The following is a 13,793-nucleotide window of genomic DNA, read 5'->3' as shown; positions in this document are numbered from 1 at the left end:
GATCTGAGTCAGATGCAATGGTCAGGATTCATTCCATGACTCTTTTGATGTTGATGGGAACTCTGAGCTATCTCTGAACCCTTGCAATTTCAGCTCATAAATCCATGAATAATATAAACAAACCAGCTTTTTCCTTGGTGCCTATATCTAGTGAAAAACGTGCCTACTTGTAAATGTAATGCTGCTGCTTATCAGCCACTGTGGGCCAAGTCACTTGTGACAATCAGGCTTGATCACCTTAACCTCTAAATTAAAGCAAGTATTTCACATATACATGTGCCAAGTATTCCTAAATGAGGGTCTAGTGACAAGTGAGAAGAGATATTTACACATACATGCTTAAAAATAATTTTATTTCATTGAGGGAAGTACATGCAAGAACTTACTTAGGCCTAAGAAAATAGATTATTTTTAAATGCTTTCCTAAGGCCAAACTTATTCTGTAGTTATATAGCAAGAAAACAACCTTAATGAAGCAATACTTCTGTTGTGTCTTCCATCTACCCAGAATATTTGCATTTTTATATGCCCTTGTCTTTGTGTGTTTCAGATTATGGCTGTGATATGGATGAAGATGATGGGTATTAGCTCCAGTTACTTCCAGGGGACATGGACTGTGTCTTGTTCTCAGCAAATCTTTGGTCTTCAAGCTGTATGAATAGGGAAAGAAGCTGTCTATGGTCAGCAAATGTAATCAAACAATCCTTACTTTTCTAAAGTGAATTCAAGGTTGGCATTGGGTCTGGTCAGTTTACATTGACCCATAACCCAGCAATAACCAGTTTGGATTCCTACTTGAATTTATTTTTATTTTGGTGGATCATAGTTGGAGAATTAAATTAATGAGAGTAATGTTTCCAGAGAGCAAAAGGAAAGAGACAAAACAGACTGTGCATGAAGCCTGTGTGGCTGAAAGCAGCACATCTCTTATTTATGTGACTGCTTTTAGGCATACTGCTGGAAGGGAGCAGGTTGAAGGACAGGGCCTGTTGATTATTTGAGTGCAGGAACATTAGTCAGTCTCATCATGCTACGGCTGACAGAAGGAAATGTTTCCAACCTGGATTGTGAATGTGACCATGTTATTGTATATGAGTTCCCTTACCCAACCCTGTCAAAAGTTATATATTTGCAGAGCAGTACTGGCTTTCTGAAACAGAGTAAATACTTCTTTATATTAGTAAATTCATAGATTTCTTAAAATATCTGACAGTGGAAGGCAATGAAGAATTGTCTTCCACTGTGAGTCCAGTGTGGTTTTGTGGAAGGAGGGAGAACACCTGGGCTGGGTAGGAAGTGCAGGGAGTAAGGAGGCAAAGATGCTGAGCTCATGAGCTGTTGCTGGGCATCCTTAGGGAAAGCCAGGTCTACTTTAGCCTGGTGTTGCTGCAGGAGAGTTACTCTGGCCATCTCTGTGGAGCTGCTCTTGCCTGACTTAGTTAGAGTGAAGGTCTGCTCCCAAGAGCTGCTGGTCTCTAAAACCAGTTGAAAGAAAGAGAAAGCTGAGCTTTTTAATAAATAAGCTAGCATCTGCTTTGACTGAATTTAATTTAATGTAATTTGCTTAGCATTCACTGGGTAAATTAAAGGTCACCATGCAGCAGCCTGACTTTCATGGCTCAAATCCCATCCTTGAACAGTCGTTGCTATGTGAATAAAGCTGGAGCTCCAGCCCTGTGTGCCCCAAAATGTCAGCAGGCAGGTCCTCTGTCACAGATAGATCAGTTCTGGCAGTGCCAGGAGAGCAGGGGTCCCACCCTGGTGCCTCTGAGCTGCCTTCCCCTGGCACTGCTGGGCCCGAGGCTCTGGGCTCCGTGGGAAATGCACTGCACTCTGGATCACACTCTTGATGTCTGCAGCTGATGTTTCCATCTCTCTCCCTTATCTGGTGACAATCATGAAAACTGTAGTGCTGCAGGCTTCTCTTAACACCAGGGAAAGATGGATATTTATCTTAACAGCACAGTTTCTGTTCAGCTGTGTCTCCAGGTTGGGTGTTCCTTTTTTCATTTTTTGAGGAGCACTCGTTACTAAAGCACCATCCATCCTCCTGCTACAGAGATTGGATCGTGGCAGGAAGAGAAGCTGCTTCAGGATGCTCTGCCAGACAGGGTGATAATGGTGCTCACATCTGAGGTCATCACCAAAGAGGGGAAGGGGCACACAGCCTTCCATACTTCCATTCTTCTCTGTCCCTCTTGGTAGCTTGCATAAGATGGATCGTGCAAGAGTGAGTGCCTTTTTTAGGAGCAGACTTGATACTATTTGGCTGGTAAATATGGCTTGGTGGGTTGTATCTGTGAGGAATTGTTGAGCCCTGTATAGCAGTATTTCTGTAATGACTTCTTAGAAGCAGAATTTGGTAACAAAATTGGTGTGGTAAGGCTACTGGAAAGAATAGCTCTTCTGAACCAGATTCCAGTTACTTAGTTTACAGCACTTAAGTGGAAAGAAGAGATTCCTTATAATTCTTAGGAGAAAAGCTGGCATTTTCACTGAAAAGCTATAGATTTTTTTTCTGACATTTTATAAATACTGCACAGAAACTGATACTGAGGAGATAAACCTTTCTACCTCTCTTTTATCTACACCATAAAATAGAAGTATGCTATAAGCAGACAGTTTTCTAAAAAGTGGTTTGTTTTATCAAAGTTTGTGCTCTGCAAGTCTTTGAGACCATTGAGTTTGATTGTTTGGGTTTGAATTAATCTTCCATAGCACTGCTACAAATATACTCTCAGTATGTTCTCAAGGCTTGGGTTTTATTCCAAGGTACACAGTATTCTCTATGCAGGAAATAAACATGCATAAATAAACATGTGTATGACTCATGTAGGTCGAGTGCTTTTCTCAAATGCAAGATGTTGGCTCTTAAAGAAACTGCTAAGATGGGCTAAGATGGATTTTGCTGAGGGTCTTTCCTCCAGTCTCCTGCTTTGTGCCCCCATAGGATACCAATCCTGCTGCCAGGGTGGTGGTGTTGTGTGTGAGAGCTGAGAGCCCAACCAAATAACTGCAGCTAGGAAATTTGAATTTCAGTAGTACATTGTGTTGCTGAGAACATTGTTTTGTGCACTGCAAGTAGAGGGCTGCAGTTTTTGAATGCTCTCATATGATTTGATTAGGAAAGGCCATCAGGCAATCTGCTGGAAGAGCAAGGGAAAAAAAAATAAAAGACCTACAATTCCATAGCATCTCAGTATTGTTGGTGAAGTTAATGGCATGGCTTCTGTACAGGATTCCTAAAGAAAGAATATTGGCTAGGCAGACTTCACTCTGAGCTTCTTAAGCTGTAGTGGTTATGTACATTTTTAATTTATTGGTGACTTACCGGGATTTTTGTAACGTTCATTCCTTCTTCATTTAACAAAGCTCAGGAAATGTAAACAGATTTGAACATGCTAGTTTCTGTTTTTATAGCTAGTCATTAAAATGTAAAAAGATTAACACTGCATTAACTCTGTTTACTACTGTTGGTATATCTGGACAATTTTGTTGTGTATACATAAGCCCGAATTCACTTGGAGTAATTTGGATCCTGCTTTTCTCAGGATTCTGATTATGATGTAAAGAGCTTATAAGGCTTCAACATTTGTTATTCTTAGATCATCTTCCTTGAAGCCACACAAGCTGTGTATCATTGGGTTTGTTGCAGAAAGCACATCTCTTGCTGCAAGTCACTTTGCTTGACAGGAAAAATTCTCCAGCTGTTGCATCCAGCTTGTCTGCCATGCAGCCTTTTAACACTCTGGTACTGTGGGAGTGAAAAAAGAAATAAGGAAAATAATGGGCTTCTTCACTGTGCTGAGTGCATTTTCAGTGTCTTAATCATCTGTGACATTTCTTTAAAATCAGTGTGTTCAGTACAGCAACTTTTAAATGGTGCCAGACAGTCTTGTCTTGAGGGTTAAACATGTTCATCAAAAAAGTCCTTGCCATCCTGATGACTTGTTTGTGTTCTTCGGATTGCATTGAAACCCCAGTTGCAGATGTGTACAGTTAGAGTTTGCCTAATAAATGTTCTGTTTCTTATTTTTGTGTTGAATCCTTGTATTCAGTTCAGTTAGTGCCAAGAAAATGAAACCTTTTTGATGTATGCATATGTACCATCCTTCCACAACCATGAGTCATGTTAACCTTTTTTACTGTAATATATTTGCTGTAAATAAAAAATAAAACCTTTACGTAGCCCATCTGTTACTGTGATGCTCTCCTGATGATTTCTGATTTTCCTGTCTTAGTTCTTAAAAATCTTCAGTTTTGATTGCTGCGTGATTGGTTGGTCGTGGCCAAAATTTGTTATTTAGAGCTTTCTTTTGTCTCTAAAAGGGAAGACACAGCAATCAGGCAAGTGTTTTTTACAATATACTGTTCCACTGATAGATGTAGATACTTTCTGTAAAGTACATAACATTAACGAGGCTTTTCCACTAAGCTGTATAATTAACTGACTGTGGGAACAATATATGGTGTGTGTATTTAGTGGAACTGTTCCAGTGCTTGTTTTTGAAAGTTGTATCTTGATAAATAAGGTGTGTGCTGACTTAAAAATCATGTTCTTTTATCAACATCTGGCAGTCACAGTTTGGAGACAAAAATCCACATCTGCCCTTTGTGCAGATGGGTGTTTGATCCTTTTTGTTTTTGCTGGAAAAAGAGGTACTACTGGATCCTCAGGAGTGTCTCCTGCAAAGTTTTAGCCTATAAAAGGATGATTAACAGTGGATTTGATAAGGCAGTATGTGTCATTCCAGCATTTCACTGTGTTCCCATAGTGTGATCAAGGCACACTTCTGCTCTCATTGACATTGGGATGTTTTTATCTGGATTTCTCTTCAGCTGTTCCAGCCATTTCCAGTGGGAGTTGGAGCTTCTCCAGCAGTGTCCATCACAGATGCCCTCTCCCTGCTAACATCTGAGCTGTGAAAAAGTACTGACTGCCTTGGCCTCATCTTTTCTGCTCTTCCCAAGCTGTACAGCTCTTGGCTTTGTCCTCTCATTTTTCTCTTCTGTGCCACACCAGGCCTTCATAACGAAAACCATTCTGTCCCCACAGCTGCATTCATCAAATATGCCTCCTTTAATGGTTCTCAGAAGTTAAATAATGCTAATAAAGCTGAAATCTTACAAGGCTTTATATTACCTTCATTTGTCACCAGTAGGTCATAGCACATTTGTTCTTATGTTCGTGTTTTGTAATACAGAAGAGGCTGTTGCAGTTTTCTACTCCTGTCCTGTCTATAGGAGGACTTACAGCACATTATTCAGGTGGTTTTTTGCCCACCCTGATACCTGGCAGTGATCCTGGTGAGTGGTGGCTGTTTAACAAAAGGAGTTAAGTACTTGAGAAAGGAGGCTCAGTGAGAATTCAGGACTTAGGGCATAACAAATTTACTTGGTGTGTTGCTTCATTGTAATTATTTTTTTTCTCTACAGGACCTGTTGTGCATTCTCATGGAAATTAGGGAGGCACATACAGTTCATAAAAATGCAAAATAAAATTCCCTTCTTGCCATGGGACTCCGGGAGCACAGGATTTAACAACTTTTAGCCTGAACTGTAGATTTGTTATTGTGTGGGAGGGCAGTAAGTCACACAGTACTGGGCACAGGGATGGCAATCACTGTGTAATCCATTTCTATTGCCAAATTGCAGCAAGAATGCTTTCTCACTGCTCTCAGTGCTCCTAGTAAAGTTTCTCAATTCTTTAAAAGCAGAAAAATACAGCACATTAAAGGAATTTGAACAGAGCAATAAAAAGAAACAGCACCAGCACTCTGATTTCCAAGTAATTTTTTTTTCTCAGTGCTCTTCTGTGGGAAAAGTAAAAGGGATTAGTACACAGAGGCTAAGAGGGACAAAATCTGCATCTTGGCAGCAGCAGAGGTGGGCAGTGTTGTCCATTTTCCACACAAAAGTGCCAGACTCTTCTGTTTCATGGTATATCCTGCCTGAAATTCATCATTTATAGCCTGAGCAGTCCACTGGAGAATATTGAAAGAGGTAGGACACCAAGCCTGATGAGGAAGAAGAGATGATGAGATATCATTGTTTCTTGAGTAAAAAAAAAAAAATATATATATATAAAAATTATTTAGAGTGAGTTTAGGGGTTGTTGTTTGATGCTAAGGAGAAAAGCTGCATTAAAACCAGAAAGATGAGGGAATATTCTTTGTAATGATGTGCACTGGGCTGTGCAGTAAGCAGTGAGCAGGAAGAGCTTTGCTGGGTTACATCACTCGAGGATCTGTGCTGTTACCAGCAATCTAGAGGTGGTAGCAGTAGTGAAGGAGGGGATAGAGGTGCTCTGGGGTAAAACCAGAGACTGTGCTAAGTCCCATTCCATCTCTGTCAAGCCTTGGCTAATTAAACAGCAAAGAGGAGTTATCTGTTCTGCTGCTTTTAATATAAATGGGGGTGGCTGAAGTTGTCAGAACTCTCTAGGTGGTCACAGCCTTACTCTGAGGTGGATGTGTTGGAATTGAATAACAGTTCTTCAGCACAGCATCGTGTCTGGGAAACAGATTAATCCTTGTATTGGCTGTGATTCCTGCCCAGGCTCTGGGAGCTCAGCAGAGGAGAGTGCAACGCACACCAGCACATTCAGGTAAGATTCATGGCTTGGCATGGCATAAAATACAGCTAAAGCAAATGTTTTCAAAACTCTGCTCACTGCTTTCAAGCAAACTCTTACGCAAGGCCACTGAGAAATTGTTAGTTACTGCTGCATGGTGCATTAAATCAGTGGGACTTACCATGAGCTCTGAGGTCTCCAACACCAAATCGGCACAATGTGAATCACTGTGTTTTCTTTCTGGGCCATCAGTCTGAGTGTATTTTCTGCCTGTGGTAAGATGGATGATCTTTCATCTTGTTCATCTTTCAGTATAATTTATGTTGGTTCAGAGTTGCTGGCTGCACTGCATGGATCAGATGCCATCTGAAACACTTTTGGCCAGTGCTCTTGGCTCACGTGCAGGTGTGGACTTTGTGATGTCCCCTGGCCTCTTGGTGGGCAGAAGGTCTCTGTCAGCAGGGGTAGTGCCAGCCCTGGAAACTGCCCAGCACAGCCCCAGGTATTGTCACTGCCTGTGCATGTGTCACAGAGTGAAGGGGGCTGCACCAAAGGTGGCATGTGACAGTACATCGGTTAGAAGATCACAAATTTTGTCTGAGTGGGGAAACCATTGCACTAATCACTGTGCAGAGAGGTAGTTTAGGGGTCCCAAGGGCTGCATTCAGCCCACTGATCAGCCCCATGTGTTAATCTGCCACAGCAGGTATGAAGCTCAGGAGGAGATAAGCAATTAAAGCCATCTGTGACACCTCAAGTGAAGACCAGCAGCAGGCAGGATGAAGACACAGCCATTACAGGACTTAGCAGAGCTTTGGAAGGCAGGCTGTAGCTCTGCCAGTTAATTTCAAGCCTACTTTCACAGTCAGGCTTAGCTGTCATTAAATTTTTGATTATATCTTAGCTTGATAGGGCCACAGTGTGGCTTGCTATCCAAGAAAGTGCTTTGGGGTGGGATGTATGTGTTTTTTTAAGTTACTCCCTCTATTGCCGTATTTTGCAAGGACTGTGTAGAGCAGAGTCCTCAGTGCTCAGCAGGAGTAATCAATCACTACTGAGGAGCAGAGATGTTAAATGAGATAAAAAGCAGGGGAAAGCAGCACAAACAGAGAATGATGGTGAAACCTGAAGTGTGAAAGTATCACTTGGTCCAGGTATCAGAGCCAGGGATGTCCCACATCAGAGGTGAAGAAGTGAGCAGCAAGTGGAGGAGATCTGGTAAGCTGTGACCTGAAATTCCTCCTCATTTCAGCTCTGAGATGGACTTAATAATTCCTTAATACTGCTGAGGAAGGTGGTGGAACCATCCCAGATGGCTCCCCATGACTTCCCTTACTGCTTGCCATTAATTGCTCACAGGGGCAATTAAACCCAGTTTGTTCTCCTGCTGGTGATCACAGCCAGATCACAGCCAGATCCTGCCCAGCCCTGTGACCCCACAGAAAAGGGACTGGGCTGTAATGGCAACATCTCCTTTTCCTGGAAAGAGCAGTGCTGTCCCTTGGGGTTTCTCCCAAGCCTTTGCTCTGAGTCAGGCTGATCACTGTCCTTGATGATCTCACCATGATTTCTCATCTCTTGTTCCATTTCTGGGTAACTCAGGGAAGTGAATGAGGGCTGAGGGAATCTAGAACCACCAAGGGATTTTGGCAAGTGCATGCAGACCCTGAGCAGAAATGTTGACTCCCCTTCTCTGTAATGTACCAGTCACTGGTATTTTTGGAAGAGAAGGATGCTGAGAAATAGTTCCTGGAAATGCTGCTTTCAGTTGCTGTGTGTCAGGCTAATATCCTGAGAATAGGATTGCATTATTTGTACAAGGAATATTCAAGGGGCTGAAGTGTTCAGTCACTTTAATTAGCCATGGGAGTGAACATCATCAGCTTTCTGTGGAAGAACAGCAGATTGTTGCCATTGTCTTTCTAAATACCTGTCCTGTTTTCCCCTTTGTATATTTCATTCTAAAATAAAATATTAAAGCTTTAAAAACTCTTCATTAGCTAGCAGATGGTTTTGCAAGTCGCTTTAATGAGATGAAGAAAACTTTAATGGCAGACATTTAAAGTTGTGTTTAGACAGACTATTGCCATTGGAAAAATCTAGTGAAAGTTTTCTCCATGCTTTTGACAGAACTTGGCGCCAGATTATGTACAAGGAATTAGAAAGGGATGATTTACACCAACCAGTTCCCTCCCAAGAGTGGTTCTACATCAGTGAAACATTGTTGAGTCCCGCAGTCACACACTGATTTACAGAGGTGCAAGGGGGGAGGAAAATATCATTAACTTGATGCAGTTCAGGAGAAATAGTACATTTCTTGTGTATTCACCTCATTCCCTTGCTGCAGTCAAGACGTTTTTTGGGAAGCTTAGAGGCAGCCCCCTGACAGGCAGTGCAGCAGTGTGCCAGCTCCTTCTGGACATCTCTGGATGTCAGCACGTGGGGATAAGATAAATGAGGCTGGAGAGCACTGAGACCCTGCCCATGAAAACCTGCCCTTCTTGTCCCACTCTTGCTAAATTTCCTGAGGCATAAGACGCTTGTGCTGGAAGCAGGTAGGAACATGGTGGATAAAAAACCCTTTCCAGGCCTTTATGGTCCTTCCAGTTCTGTATTTCTCTCTTCAGCAGCCAGTGCCACTTTCTTAGGAGGTGCGAGCTGCCTTACAGCAATATGTTCACATCCACAACACCCAGTCCATGACAAGAGGGGTTTCTATCCCTTCTAACATGTGAATTCTTGTTTGTGGCACTGTGAGCAGCTGCTGGCTCTCAGATCTGCTTCCTCCCAGGGCTGGTTTGGCTGTGCAGGGTCTCAGCCCCATGGGAGCAGGGAGAGGGGAGCTTGTGCTGGTTCATTTGCACAGCCAGAGGATCGACTGCCCATGCACATACTGAGAGATGAATCATGCTTCACAAAAGCAATAAAAAGTGCCTCCTAAATGAGTAATTGCCTGGCTACCTCCTTAGGCTGTCCAGCCCTTTGTTCTGACCTGGCCAAGCTTCAGTGTCAGCTTTTTGTACTGTTGGGGACCTTTGTCCTTCAGGTTTTTCTAGATCTGGCTGATGGGATCTCAAAAGCTTTTTTTTTTTTTTTTTACAGATTTGGAAGAGCCTCACAGCTAAACACAGGTCCTCAAGGAAATCCTTCCCCTTTCTCTCCAGATAGAGTGTGTAGGATCAGCTGTACACTAGCAAGAAATAACATCTCTAATGAGCTCTAGTGATAGACTTGTTAGAAATGCCCTGACCAATGCATAGAAGGGAAAACAGGACAGTTTGCTGGGATATTGACACTCAGCAGAGGAGAGTTTCTCTACTTATTAGTCCTGAGGAAAACAGTTGGTCTGAAAAGCCCTGTGAGCTTCAAAGACTTGTCATGAAGTTTCCTCCCTCAAAAAGCAGTGTTCCCCTGCCAGCTGCTCAGGAGGAGCTTGGGAAGTGGAGATCAGGGTGAACTGCCCTTCAGGATCCCAGTAGTGAAGGGATGGATCAAGGGAAGCACCAGCTCTCCATCTTCTCCCCTGCTTTGTGATATTAATACCAAATGGGAAGCATCCTCTGTCATTTTGTCACCATCCCCATTAGCTCCTGAGCAGCTCTTTGGTGACACAGACCCTTGTCATGTTCTGCTGCTTTCTCTGTCCAACAGAGGGTATTTCTGTGGAGCCCTGTCCTGAAAGAAGGGTCACTTGCCGAGAGAAACAATCCCTCCCTTTGCCAGGGACAGACAAGAGGCATCTCTGCCCTCTGCAGCAGATGCCCTACATGTGAGCCCTGGCTTACAGCCTTCAAGTGGCCACGGGGCTCACGAGCAGCAAATTGCCACCCACGGCTCTGTGATTCCTGCAGAATTCCACTCCTGACAGCTCTGCCAGGCTTGGCCCTGCAGAGGTTGCAGTTTCCAGCTCTCAGATTGCAGTGCTGGCTTGAGTGGTGGCCAAGGGCACAAAGGGGCAGGAAGGAGCCCTGCCTTTCAGGTGGGTGAAGAAACACCTTTGCAGTTGGGAAGGTTCCCATGCCAGGGTGTTCTGGGAAGAAGCAGACCTGTCTCCATGGTCACAGGGCCTCGGGTTCTTGCTCTGCTTTGACTGTGCTCCATTGATGTGGCCTGTTTATCTCGCTGGCTTCCAAATTCACCTGTTCTGTGCTCTCAGGTGTGGCAGTGGCAGCCACACCCACAGACATACCTATGGCAGTCTGCTCTCTAGGAACATTTTCCTTCATTTAAAGCCATTGTCTTAGCTTGGTGACTCCCTGGGCTGCCTGTTGCTCTCCACTGGATGTAAAGGAACTGCTGGTGAGTTCCTGGGACAGTGTGTCAGCCTTGTAGGCACCAGGAATGAGGTGAGGAAATCCCATTCCCACCTGCCTCACCTTTCCTTTATAGTCCTAATTGTTCTGAGGAAAGGAAAGGCTCGAGTGCCTCCCTTTGCTATTAACCAACCATCCTGTGCCACAAAACAAAACAAAAGGGCTTTTAATGTACAGCCAGGCTGACTAGTCATTGTAAAATGTTGCACCATAAATATCTCAGATTAATAATTTGTTTGTTTTCCTCTCCACAATAGGCAGGGGGAGCATTTGTGAGGCTGCTAAGCAATGCTCATTGCAGCTAAATTTGGTGTTTAGAACATGCTCATGCGACAGGCATCACAAAAACTTGGTGAGGAATGAAGACAATGTGAAATGTCTGAAGCACATGCAGAATAAATTGCAGCTGGCCCGTTTGCCCTGCACATTTATTGATGCTGCTGCTAGCTTCTTTCTCTGGCAGTTCCCACACTGAAGCTTTATTACTCAACTGGTGTCACATCCTGGTGCCTGTGCTTGTTTAATGTGGGCTCCATCAGTGAAATCTGAAGTCCATGTGTGCCAAGTTAAGCCACATCCTGCATGCTGTGGGTCTCCTCCTGTCCCTTGGCTCACTGCTGTGGTGCCTGTGTCCATGTGCTGCAGCTTGGACTCATCAGAAGCCCTCCAGGGAGATTCCCAGGATGCTCTGATCCCTGCAGAGGCGACTGCTCCGTCTACTTCTGGAAATCTTTTTTTAAATGATGCTTCACCTGAAAGATCTCATTGTTTTCAGGCACACCAGAATGATGGGAAGGGAAAGGGGAGTCAGTGCCCTTCCCTGGGGCAGGGGGTCACTGAAGGGCAGGGCAGGTACGTGGGGCTCCAGGAAACACTTGCATCCCACGGAGAACAAGCTGTCCTCATTTCAGTGGAGTAAAACAACAGGGTATCTCCTGGCAGCAGGAAGGGACTGAGTTTCTGAGTAAAAGAGAAAGTTGTCAGGTCCCCTGGAAAGCTTCAAAGCTGTGCTATGGGCACGTGTGGAGGGTTCTCCCTTCCACAGTGAGGTGTGTCATGGGGTCAGCTGGCAAGGGTGGCTTAAGGCACAGGGTGACTCCCAGGAATGAGGGAGATGGTTCCCATGGCAAGCTAGGGATGCTAGATGCCCATATTTTCTTATTTAATTGCTCCCTGGATTTTCCAAACAGATTTGTGATGGTGCTGCTTGGGTAAATAAGTGCTGTTATTGGCACTTGGCTTCAGTGGCTTGTGTGAGCCAAGCATGGATGAAGGCACTGTGTAACCCTTCAGCTGACCTCTCCCTGCAGCTGGGCAAACCTGCCAGCAGGGCTCTGGGGCACGAATCCCAGTGCAACACCTTCCCAGGGTAGTGGGGGATTCCTGTGGGCTGTGGCAGAGCTCTGCCTGCAGGTTTGTGAGAGGCCATCAGCAAAGTCAAGGAAAACAAAAGAAGTTCATTTCCTCCCAAAGCAGCTCTCTGGAAGAGCTGTGCCTGCGATGGTGAGGATGAGTTCCCTGCCACGTTTGTGACTGTGGAGAGCAGGGGAAGGTGTGAGCTGACCTGGAATGTGGCAGGCAGGTGCAGGAGCCCTGGCTCCGGCAGGATGGGCAGCATCCAAGTTAACCAAAGGTGTTAAAATCTGTGGGGAGACTCATCCCAGACTTTTGCATCACTTGGAAGCTCTCATCATCTTGTGCTTTCTTTTTATGTGGCTGTTGGGATTTGAGATTTTTCCCTGCTGTTGAGGACTGCTCAGTTATATGGTGAAAACAGGACTCAGTTCTCTCAGGAAGGACAATTGTTCCCATCCAAGTTCTACAGCATGTTAATGTTTCTTTTATAATTCATGTGTGCATTTGTTTATGAAGTGAACATATTACAGCCTTGTCAAGGCTGTCATCTGGGTCTCCCTTGACACCAGCCCCAAGCTTGCCCCTGCAGCCAATGACCCTCATTCCAATGTCCCCTCTCCTCCTTCCTCTCCTTCCACATGGAGAACGTTTTCTCCTTTGCTTCCTTCTGCCTATTTCAAATGCAGCATGCAGCATGTCTGGATTGGCCCTGGGGCTCCTCACGGGTGCTGCAGAGCTGGGGCTGTGCTGCTGTGGGAGAGGAGTCCCAGTTTTCCAGTCCCACTTTTCCAGCTCCTGTCCCGGGAGAGTCGGGCTAGGGAGGCTGCCAGGGAGAGATGCAGAAGTCCCAGGATGTTTCCTGCTGCTGGAGTGTTCTCTTTTGTGCAGAAAGACAAGCTGCTGCGTTTGCTGCCCCCAGCTAAAGCTGTTTGGATAGATACAGACTGCATTTCTAAACGGGCAGTTTTTATCCACTTTTTAACACTAAACTCGGGCCCAGGGCAAAGCTGCTGGAGAAATTCCCATGGGAATTAGTGCAGAGTCAGAATGGGAGAGTCTTAAAGCTCCTTACAGTGTTTTCTAGAGCAGCACTGGAAGGGGATGGTATGTCAGCCTTAAACTGAGATTTCCTGTAATTTGTCGGTTTTCACAATTATACAATTATTAAAACGAGAATTTTCTCCATGTTTTTCCTTTGCATTTGCTGGATGCCATGAATCAGAAAGTGGCTGGAACAGTTATCTTGCTCCAATGTAATTTGATTCTCTTCCCCCAACCCCCTTAGTATTTGATGAGAAACCTTTGTGTTTTCATGCTTTAATACAATCTGGCACATAATTACAAATGACTCATAGATAATCTTGGTCATGGAGCTCTCTGAAATTAGATGATAATTTAGACTGGAATTTCTGTAGAAAGAACGAAGGAAAAGACAATTATAATTATTCTAATCAAGATATCTTTTTCTTTGCCTGGGGTATTGCTCTGTGAACTGCCAGAAGCCTGAAAGTATTTAGACCATTTCTGCTGCTTGCTGTTTCCCAGGCAAA

General features: G+C 44.3%; 1 protein-coding gene across 2 annotated transcripts in view; it reads left to right on the top strand.

Moving 5' to 3' along the window:
* Positions 1-4,193, top strand: part of BRF1 (BRF1 RNA polymerase III transcription initiation factor subunit) — a 172,019-nt gene extending 167,826 nt beyond the window's left edge. For both annotated transcript variants that reach the window (XM_064422875.1, XM_064422876.1), the window contains one exon: positions 551-4,193. In XM_064422875.1, coding sequence (XP_064278945.1) covers positions 551-588 — 38 coding nt within the window. In that variant the 3' untranslated portion in view covers positions 589-4,193. The remainder of the gene's footprint in view (positions 1-550) is intronic.
* The last annotated feature ends 9,600 nt before the right edge of the window (positions 4,194-13,793 follow it).

The sequence above is a fragment of the Passer domesticus genome, chromosome 6 (assembly GCF_036417665.1).
Source record: "Passer domesticus isolate bPasDom1 chromosome 6, bPasDom1.hap1, whole genome shotgun sequence".
Taxonomy (NCBI): Eukaryota; Metazoa; Chordata; class Aves; order Passeriformes; family Passeridae; genus Passer; species Passer domesticus.
Note: the sequence above shows the minus strand (reverse complement) of the source record. Positions and strands in the feature narration are given on the sequence as shown.